This window comes from Ananas comosus, linkage group 8, assembly GCF_001540865.1.
Source record: "Ananas comosus cultivar F153 linkage group 8, ASM154086v1, whole genome shotgun sequence".
Classification (NCBI taxonomy): domain Eukaryota; kingdom Viridiplantae; phylum Streptophyta; class Magnoliopsida; order Poales; family Bromeliaceae; genus Ananas; species Ananas comosus.
Genome location: NC_033628.1, coordinates 12942753 through 12953729, shown reverse-complemented (window position 1 = coordinate 12953729; position 10977 = coordinate 12942753). Strand labels below are relative to the sequence as shown.

The 10977-nt window shown below is 39.8% G+C and overlaps 2 protein-coding genes across 2 annotated transcripts; one reads left to right on the top strand and one right to left on the bottom strand.

Moving 5' to 3' along the window:
* LOC109714483 (protein NRT1/ PTR FAMILY 7.3-like) lies at positions 2332-4995 on the top strand. Its single transcript, XM_020239126.1, has 4 exons — positions 2332-2468; positions 2596-2813; positions 2950-3512; positions 3870-4995. Exons 1-4 carry the CDS (start codon positions 2363-2365, stop codon positions 4747-4749), a joined length of 1767 nt encoding a protein of 588 aa, XP_020094715.1. The 5' UTR covers positions 2332-2362; the 3' UTR covers positions 4750-4995.
* Positions 7730-10521, bottom strand: LOC109713650 (NADH dehydrogenase [ubiquinone] 1 alpha subcomplex assembly factor 3-like). Its single transcript, XM_020237814.1, has 6 exons — positions 10250-10521; positions 10071-10142; positions 9495-9611; positions 9248-9282; positions 8246-8346; positions 7730-8073 (listed from the first exon to the last, which is right to left on the bottom strand). The coding sequence occupies exons 1-6, from the start codon at positions 10357-10359 to the stop codon at positions 7987-7989; spliced, it is 522 nt and encodes a 173-aa protein (XP_020093403.1). The 5' UTR covers positions 10360-10521; the 3' UTR covers positions 7730-7986.

Here is a 10977-nt window from a genome sequence, read left to right as displayed (position 1 = left end):
TCTTTTCAACATACAAAATATACATACTAAACACGGTGAACCATTCACCGTGTCTAAACACGGTGAATGGTTCACCGTGTTTAACTTAACACATTGCCCCTGGCCCCGCCCGCGTGGCGCTGACGTGGCGCCTCCGTGGAAGGCCCAGAGCCATTTTTGTAAATTAAATTTTGACAAAACTATTTTTAAAATAAAAATTTGTTAGAGGGTTAAATGCAAAAAAAGCCCTTATCAAAATTATAGAAGGCTCACAGTTTTTTTAGAACAGGTGATGCTGATGCCGTTTAAGACATGTTATCTATGCATCATTCTTAGGAGAGTATATATTCTACATACCTATATTCCAAATTTTTTAGAACTTAATTAAAAAACGGCAACATAAGTCGATTAGTGTAACCCATGGAGGACCAACAGATATAAATTTTACATTCTAATATAGAATGTACGGATAGTATTACTTTTCCATTTAACTCGAGCTTTTGAGCAGAGTTTGGATATGCTCAATCCAATACAATTTCAAAATTTTATTTGTAACACATTTCTCATATATTGAATGATAAATCGCTATATGAAAAATGGACTGTATTTTGGTACTACCAATGATCATCAGTTATAAAAAAAAAATCTCTGTATTAAACTGAATACCACATCCACGAACTTATATCTCAAATTTAAAATCTCTACATATTAATTTCCTACGTATAGACGCATGTATATATTTCTATTTTTTGATTTGACAGAGGTATAACCTAGATTATTTTTACTTATATATTTATTTAATGTTTATTAAAAAAAATTGAAAGCACTCACGTAAGTCATGCGATTGTAAAAGCACGCATAGGGGAGGAGCTGGGGCTGGTCGCCACAGCACATATGCTTCCAGAAGTCGCACCAACCCCCTACACCAGAAAATTTGGACTCTTCCCGAGAGCACTTCTGAAAATATAACCTCCCGGTAGCAGAAGCTACACACTTGTTCACTGCTGTTTCTCTGTAGTTAATGGGCACTGCAGAAGCAAATAGGCTCGTAATAGGTCAACGGTAAATATGGTATGGGTAAAATTGAACTAAAAAAAAAAACAGTTTCTAATGCAAGTCGTAAAAAAATTGATGATTGGTATCAGATATTTCAAATTCGAAGCCTAGTTGCGTCACATTTTTAGTTAAGTTTATTTTTTAAAAATAAATAAAACACATAGCATGCTACCTTTTTCAAAAAAAAAAAAAAAAAAANTTGTAGCGAACATCCCAAAATTGGATTAAATACTATCCTCATTTGGAATTGCATTAGAGGGGGAAAAAAAAATATCTCTTTGTATGGCAGGAATAGCAAGCGCATGGGGGTGGGGGAGTCACATTACTTCCTCCTATTTCATCCAATTTTCATTAATTCCTATCAAACACAAGGGGAAAATATTAATACATAGAACTAAAATTCTTGTTCAGATTTTTCTCACTAATCTGTAAAAAGCTTTAGTGGGAAACTCAGCGACACCTCCTTAAAAAAAATCCATGATTTGCTATTATATTTTAGTTTTATCTCTAATCAAGGGTTATAATTCTTCCCTCTTAGAGCTTAGTTTTTGTTTTTTTTATTGTAATAATAAGAAACATCCAATGAACTCTTGAATCGATGAAGGCAAAATTAATATGTAACAATAGATTGGGAATTTCCCAACAAAGCGTCGTTGGGGAGTTCATGAACACTAGTCTCACATCGTCTAGTAATTTTGTATATAAAGGACCAAAGATACTAATAATAATAACTGGACTTAAAATATTTTTAAATCAATAACTTGAAACCAATAAGTTATTATTACCAGCGGATTGAATCGTTACAACGTAAAAAAAAAAAAATATTTTACTTTCCGTATCTCTTTACGTGGAAACAAACACTACCTAGGAGCGTCGCAGAACACAAACACGTGGGAACTGCTCCCGGCTAGTAATAAAACAGCCATCCACCTGCAGGTTTACAAGGCGAGAGAAAAAAGAAGAGAAGAGAGAGAAAAATAGCATACTACCTCATTGCTCCGCATTTTTTACACTTCCATCCCCATCAGAAGGCACACCACCTTCTCTTACCTTCCCAAGTTCCAATGGCATGCAAAGCCTCCTCTGGGTTTTGAGGAGGAACCCATATATAACTCAGCCCATAATCATGGCTGAGCCTTTGGGGGTGAGTAATTAACCAAAAGTACTCGGCCCGCATTTAATTCGAGTCATCATCAAATACCTTCCAAGCCAATTACTGAGCAAATTAATTGCAACACTTTTCCTTTCAACAAAGCAGGAAAATGCAGGTAATCATTATCTGCAGATTGAGGAACAAGTCGAGAAGCAAGAAGTAGTGCAACAGAAGATGGGAAATGATAGCATCGTCACAAGAGATGGATCGGTTGATTGGAATGGCCACCCTGCCATCAGAAGGAAAACAGGTGGATGGTTTCCGGGGATTCTTCTGCTAGGTGGGTTACCATACATAATATTCAATAATTCCTCTGAATTAGTCATGAAAATGATTAGTCATGAACATGGATTCAAATATATCGTGTCCTTGTAATATACGTTTTGATTGGATTGATTGTGAAACAGTGAATCAAGGGCTAGCAACCCTGGCATTCTTCGGTGTAGGGGTGAATCTGGTTCTGTTCATGACCAGAGTGCTGCAGCTGGATAATGCGGAGGCGGCGAACCGCGTGAGCAACTGGACGGGGACCGCCTACGTATTCTCGCTGGTGGGGGCTTTTGTCAGTGATTCCTACTGGGGCAGATACAGGACCTGCGCCGTGTTTCAGATAATCTTTCTTGCTGTAAGTCAGTACTTCCTAACTCAGACTATAAACTAGGCTACCAAATTGGAAAAACTCTGCATTACCAAACTTTACATTTGCAAAACAAAGCGGGAAATGGAAATTGCCTGAAAGCAGAAACATGCATGACAAACAGGGGTTGCTGGAGTTATCACTGTCATCTTACTTCCTTCTGCTCAAATCATGCGCCCCTGGTGATGGAAAACAAAAGTGTGCGCCGCCGACGAAACTCGAGATCCTTATATTTTACTTATCCATATACCAGATAGCCCTAGGAAATGGGGCCTATCAGCCGGCCGCCACTACATTCGGAGCGGACCAGTTCGACGAAGAAGACCCGGAGGAAGGACCGTCAAAGATGGCCTTCTTTAGTTATTTCTTCATGGCTAATAACCTCGGAACTCTTTTTTCGAACACTCTCGTCGCGTACTTTGAGGATAAAGGGAGGTGGGTGCTGAGCTTTTGGATATCTTCGGCGGCCGCATTTCTCGCATTGGTGTTGTTCTTCGCGGCAACTCCGTGGTATCGGCATTTCAAGCCTGGTGGGAATCCTCTCACAAGAGTCTCACAAGTAATTGTTGCTGCTGTAAGGAATTGGAAGGTTAGAGTACCTCCACAAGAAGAGAAACTATATGAAGTTGATGCGAAGCACTGCGCCATAAACGGAGGTCGAAAGATACTGCATACACCGGACTTCAGGTAAAGAAAACAGCCTTAGTAGATCTCATGGCTTAGGGAGACTACAGTACTCTTTTTAATTCCATTGAAGCACTACTTAAGCTCATCTAAAAGATCAGTTTCTAAGATTTTGACCCTCAATTAATGTGTTGTTTAATTTCACAAAGTTCCTCCACACCTAATGGCCACTGTAACTTAGTATAGTGGAAAGTTCGTTAGTCGAGGAAAGATAAGGTAACTGTGTTTATGGAAACTGCTAAGTAATATTGCCACCGAATAAGAAGTTAGTTGAGGGGTTTAGAATCCAAAAAAGTGTAGGAATTTATGATCATTTTATTTTACTATTATGAGAATCGGTGATCGGTTATTTTCCTCAAGGTTTTTGGACAGGGCGGCAGTTGTTACATACCCTGAATCTCCTTCGCAAGACGAGCACCGTCCTTCGCAGCCATGGAGCCTCTGCACGATCACGCAAGTGGAAGAAGTCAAGTGCATTCTGAGACTCATTCCCATATGGTTCTGCACCATAATCTACTCGGTCGTCTATTCTCAGATGTCTTCAGTATTTATCGAACAAGGCGTGGTCATGAAAACTTCAGTCTCCGGATTCCACATCCCTCCAGCATGCATATCTATCTTCGAGATACTAGGCGTGGTAATTTTCATCCTTTTGTACAGATTCTACATCGTTACCTTCGTCTCGAGAGTATCAAAGGGCAAGCTTAAGGGGCTAACCGAACTACAAAGAATGGGAATCGGGTTAGTCGTCTCATCAATCGCAATGATCTCTGCAGGAGTAGTGGAAATACAGAGGCTGAAACATGCTAAAAGAGCCTGCAACACCTGCAGAAGCTCGAGCTCTCTGAGTATCCTGTGGCAGATACCTCAGTATGTGCTAATCGGAGCTTCCGAAGTGTTTATGTATGTGGGTCAGCTGGAATTCTTCAATAATGAGACTCCAGACGGATTAAAGAGCTTCGGAAGCGCTCTCTATGTTGCATCGATGTCGGCGGGGAGTTATGTGAGCAGCTTGCTTGTGACAATAGTGATGGGCATAACAAGCAAAGGCGATCAGATCGGGTGGATATCAGAGAATCTCAACAAGGGTCACATGGACAGGTTCTATTTTCTACTAGCAGCACTTAATGCTGTCGACTTGATTTTCTTCGTCGCGTGTGCTAAGAGGTACAGATTCATGTTATTGGATGGAAAAGAGGAAGGGAAAGATCGCGATGGCATGTTGGACGGCGAGGAGTGACTGATACAAAAGTCGGCTTATCCGTAATTTGATAAGAGACTTCTTACTATAAATAGGCTTTGTAAGTTGCGGTGAGTCCAGCTAAGCACTGCAGATTCTGACATCTATGAAAGATATGGTATGAATCCGTGTTCTTTTATTTGTCATTCAAAGTAAGGACCTGTTTGGTTCAGCCGTGTCAGTGTAATATTAGAAGCTCCAATTCGGAGCTTGTGCGTTCACACGTTAACGCATGTCGGGTTGTCACAGTGCGGCGATCAAGAGTGCTACCAAACGGTGTGCGTCGCGACGCTAGCTGACTCTATATATCATTTTGGTTTCCTAACATGTACAGAATGAGTTGAGCATGGGACATTAGAAAGTGAATAAGTGGATTCATCTTCTTGGCAAATTTACAAGAAACAGTCAATGACCAAAATCTAATTCACATTTCAAACAAATTGAATCGCCAATAACAGAATAGGATGATAAGAATGGCAAATTAACAAATATACATATAATGTTTTGCAAAATTAATATATATAACTTTTTGCAAAATTAATTATTTTATATTGAGTGCTTTAGAAAAATCAGTGCACTAAACTGTGGACGAGTTTCGTTATGCTCAGATTGTACTAAGTAACTTGATTAAGTTTAATAATTGGTTCCGCATAAGAAGTAAGAAATGTTCTATTGAATATTGTAAATCAGTACATCTTTTTGATTATTCCAGGTCGAAAATTTCCAAACATAAATATGCTTCCTATGTATACTTCATATACCTTATACCTGTAACCTTTTACAATTCCTTCGCTCGATACCCATCTCCACTCTTCCGATCTCCTTTGTATCTTCGCCGATCGAGTAATGTCCTTTTTATATAAAAGATAAAAGAAACAAAAGAAAATTTGATACTCTATAACTCTAACTAATCTTCTATTCCTTCCAAGTTAAGAATTGATTTGTTCCGAGGGAGAAGGAGAAGGTTCAAATCCTTCAATAGAAATTGGTCCTGGGACTATACTAGATCTTGGCGCCAATCCTACCTCTAATGGAGAAAGAGATGGTTCAATCCCTTGATCACCATTAGGAAATGGCTCTTGTGCCCCACTAGAACTCGAAGGTGCTCGCGCACTCGAGCTCAATAAATCTCCTTGTTGAGAGCTAGGTCCAATTATTCCATCATCACTATTAGAATTTGGAGCGGATGAGGGGCTTGGAGATGGCACAATTCCATTTCCAGTGTGAATTGGCTCCAAAGGAGGAGGAGATGGTTCAATTCCTTGATCACCATTAGAGTGTGGTTCGTCTTCGTATCCATAAGAACATGTTGGTGCTGCAACGTGAGAACTTGTTAAAGGAGAAGGAGATGGTTCGATTCCTCGATCACCGTGAGGACTTATCGGTGCTACGGCATGAGAGCTTGTTAAGGGGGAAGGAGATGGTTGGATTCCTCGATCACCATTAAAGAATGGCTCTTCTTCTCCATGAGAACTTGTCGGTGCTATGGCATGAGAGCTTGTTAAGGGGGAAGGAGACGGCTCAATTCCTCGATCATCATTAGAGAACGGCTCTTCTCCTCCGTGAGAACCTGTCGGTGCTGCAACGTGAGAACTTGTTAAGGGAGAAGGAGATGGTTCAATTCCTCGATCACCATTAGATAATGGCTCTTCTTCTCCGTGAGAACTTGTCGGTGCAGCAACATCAGAGCTTGTTAAGGGGGAAGGAGATGGTTCGATTCCTCGATCACCATTAGAGAATGGCTCTTCTTCTCCATGAGAAATTGCCGGTGCTACGGCATGAGAACTTGCTAAGGGAGAAGGAGATGGTTCAATTCCTCGATCACCATTAGATAATGGCTCTTCTTCTCCGTGAGAACTTGTCGGTGCAGCAACAGGAGAGCTTATTAAGGGGGAAGGAGATGGTTCGATTCCTCGATCACCATTAGAGAATGGCTCTTCTCCGTGAGGACTTGTTGGTGCTACGGCATGAGAGTTTATTAAGGGGGAAGGAGATGGTTCAGCTCCTTCTACATGAGAACTAGAAGGTGCAACTCCTGGGCTAGCTACTGGTTCGATCCCTCGGGCGCTCGGCGGTGTGCTAAAACCACTAGTACTAGGCCCAATGCCTTGATCAACAGCCGGAGGCACTGCCGGTGCATTCCCCTGTACAACTTTTCCACCTTTCGCCTCTTCGGGTTTCGGTGGCTCTCCTACACTTGCACTGCTTGGTACACTCCCTCCGACCGAAGCGCTCGGGTTTAGTGCACCCACAGGACTCTCCTCTTTGTCTACGTCGTGTCCGACGCGTCCTCGGGTAGAACGGCAACGAGACTTGAAGAGAGGGAGGAGAGGGTTGAGCCAGCTAAGGATGCAGTTGTTGTCGATGCCCCATAGGGCATTGCAGCAGCCGGTGCTGAGGCGGAGTGGACGGAAGGCGAAGAAGGACGTGAAAGTGTCGACCGCACAGTCGTGGGACCTGAGGGTGTACCGCCAGCAGAGGCCCCAGTCTGGGTTGAGGAAGAAGAGCATCTCTCTGCGTGGCGGCAGACGCGCGGCTGCAGTGCATGGGGGCCATGCAGCAGCAAGCACCGCCGCTGCAAGGATGACGAATGCTTCACAATTTGTTGCAGGCTTTCTCATTGAAGTTCTCGTTTTCAGCGGGAGAGAGGACGGTTGTGTTGAGAGTTGAGGATTTTTTATATAGGGTTGAGAGTGATAGAATGCTGGGATTAATTGGTGAGGGGTCTAGATTTAATGGATTTTCTGTTACCTTGTTAGAAGTTTCTGAGGATCAGTAACTTTGATTGATCTTACCTTAACTTCAAATTAAGAGAAGTTACTCGTGTACATTAATGGGGCTATATTCAGCGTCACAACTGTTTCAACGCAGTAAAGCTTAGCAGTAATTTCTCTCGCAGTTACTAAGCGAACCTGACGATGGTGAAAGATGTTTCTACTTGTATATATATATATATATATATATAGCAAGCACTTCTCAATTAAAAAGAGGTAAATTTCTTCAGCGTGAATACAAATTTGGATAATAGAGTTACAAAATGGTTCTACAGATATTATTTAAGTCATACAGCAGCTGAATTACACTAGCAAAAATACAAGGCAAAATTTGATTATAGTATAATTTCTTGTGTTTTTAATTAAAGTCATTTACTCTCATCACTGCACAAACTAATCCTGGACCAAGAAATGCACTGGAACATCACTCTCAACGCAAGTGAATTAGCTAGTTTAGCACAATTCATGAAGTGACTCCATAGGGCAGAAGTGCAGCAGCAACTGGTCTTCCTTCCTCATTCAGAATATTGTAAGTTGAGGCAGCATTTCTCTGCCGAATAATGCAAGTATTAGGCCACAGAATAAATGATATTAACACAACAACATTTAGTGAAAACAGCATTTATAGTTCTCTCCTATCTTCAAGGACAAAAAGAAGAGTAGGCATTTAGATGCGCAAAAGAATATAAAAAAAAAGCACGTCAAGTGTTTAATATACATACAGAATCGATTGCTTCCAATTTCATTCCTGTAGATCTAATAAAACGGCGAAGCGCAGGACTCACTGGTTCAACATTTCTTCCGCAGCCAAGAATCAGAATCTCTGAGGCAACCATACGGAAAATGCAGATGGTAAGATAATTAGAAAATCGATAGACAACTATGAACAAGCATCAAGACATGCAATATATATTGCTATTTAAAAATTATTCAAAGGCCACAATTTGGTTAATAAAGCAGCTCTGCAATAATATTTGATTTATAACTATGCCATCTACAAATACAAGGAGCTATGATGGTACTCAGGAGGCTTTGCCAAATTCAGGTTCAATTGCATTTCAAGGATATCCCTGCATGTTTGCGAATTTGGAGCATTCCGAAGTCTTGTTAAGCTAAGCGTTTTCCCTAAACCTCGTAAATTTGTTCCATATATCCTTATATATTTAAATTTGTTTCATTTAAATTTGAAAACAATTTCTAGATCAAAATCTAAGAAAGCATGTAGCTAAGATCCTATTTTGATAAGTCACACAAGTTGGATATAGGTCAAAACAGATTGACCCAATGTCTTTAGATTGCTGTCACCAGCCTCATTTAGCAAAAAGTTACAGCTCAGTTGAGTTTAACTTCTTAACTCACTTCAAGCTTAAACTACTAGACCGCTAGTCCATTAGTCTCAAATGAAAGAATAATGTAAGTTAAATGTATTTGTACTCATCTACCTCACTTGCTGCTGGACATAATTTAATTTGATTAATAAATTCCACTTAAAGAAGAAGATATGTATTTAAGCACATATAATTATGCACATTCATACACATCACACTAGTGTTGATGTAGTAGGCCTTTTAATTCACTTGAACAGAAGAGTCTCCAAGACAAGACAAAGGGAAGCTAAGATAAAGCACAAGCAAATTTTGCAGTTACTTTCAAACATGACAACTGTTTCACCATACAAAACTAAGTAGCAGAATATGACAGCGGAGGAATATAGAGAAAATTACCTGGAACAGGCCTGAGAACTTGAAAGATTGATAAACTGTGCTATTTAAACAAGATCGATGCGTTAGTAAATAAACACCGACATTACTTTAAAAAAAGAAATAAGCAATATAGTTCTCTAGAGAATAGGGATTAATTATTCTAGAATAAACCAAAATAGTACTCAAGTTTGATAAATTGGAACATTCACATGACGGATAATCTATGCTGTTATCCAAAAATGAGTTTTAGAAGCAAATGGAAATCTACCTTTCAGTAGTTATTTCCGAAAATTTCTTCGGGGCCCACGACATAATTTTGTTCTCCACAATAAGCAAGCTGCCCTCATACTTTACTTTGTTGATAGTAAATCCCGTATCGGAGTACCTACAAGAATAAAAAGAACAAGTTGCAAAAAGCTGCTTACAAGATAAGAAAATAGATAATTGTTTTTTGTACACAGCTCTGATGTAGTATTGATCAAAAAGTCATTTTCTTCTCGCTTCTTCACCATTTCTCTCTCCTATTCTCTCCTACTCCAATTGATTTTGCTATTCATCCTTTTCACTATGATTAATGCTGATTTGAAGATAATTTTCCGTAGCAACGGGCATTATTTGTTAAGACAATATATAAAAGATCTCAAATTCTCAACTTAATGTAAAGGCATGTAAAGTAATAATTAGATCAGCATTTTTTGTAAAAAAAAAAAAAAAAAACTCCTACAATCAATCTAAACTATCCCACCGTTCCAATTCACAAACATGTCCTAACAAAATAACTGTTCCATTTCTCAGCAAATCTAATTATAAAATTAGGAACCGAAGTAATGATCCAACAACATACCCTTGAAACCGAAGCTGATCATCGGGGACGGTGTCGATGAGATTGATCTGATCGTACAGCGAAAACGTCCTCCTGATTATACCAAAACCCAAAAAAAAAGGGCCAAAAATTAATCACTAAACAGATGGTTTATTGCAATTGAAGCAATGAATCGAATCAAATTAGGGTTTAGAGGAGACCTGAGAGAAGGTAGGGTTTGATTCGTGGGTTTGAGAGGCTCCTTCCGAAGCGTCTTCACGAGGTAGGGGAGCATCGACGCCGCCCTTTGCCTCCCTCCCCCCACCACCATTCTCTCTCTCTCTCTCTCTCTCTCTTTCTCTCAAATACACCAGTGAATGTTTCCAGAGTCGTCGCCTTCACGTTTCACTCTATCGATTCGAACTATGTTCCTGTACGTTTCCCACTGCGTTTCTCAAGTGCTTTCGCTGGGTGAAAATCGTATAGGAAGTAGGAACCACCTAACTATAGAACGGTTTGAAATTATCCTTTTGACGTTTATTTTTTATTTTTAGCAGCTACTTTTAGTTTTTTATTTTATGTTTAATTAGGTTATTGTTTAGTTAAAACTAAAAATTATACTTGTGTTAGTTACTGTCGTTAATTATTGGTATAATATTTATATAAAACATAGTTAGAATCACAAAACTATTTTATTTCTTAGTTTAAGTTCTTGTACATATGAGAACATCATTCAGAGGATGTGTATATTTGTTCATTCAGTGTTGTGTGAATGGTGAATTTGGTTGCTTTTGTGGTGAATGAACCAGGTCCAACCCGAGCCCACATTGGGCCCAAGCTCGGCTTGGAGCTCGCACCAGGCGTCGACCTTGATCTGCTTGGACCGGAACACGGCCCATTCATTCAGGTCCAATATTGTCCTTTTTACGCTCCGCTAGCGCATGACTAT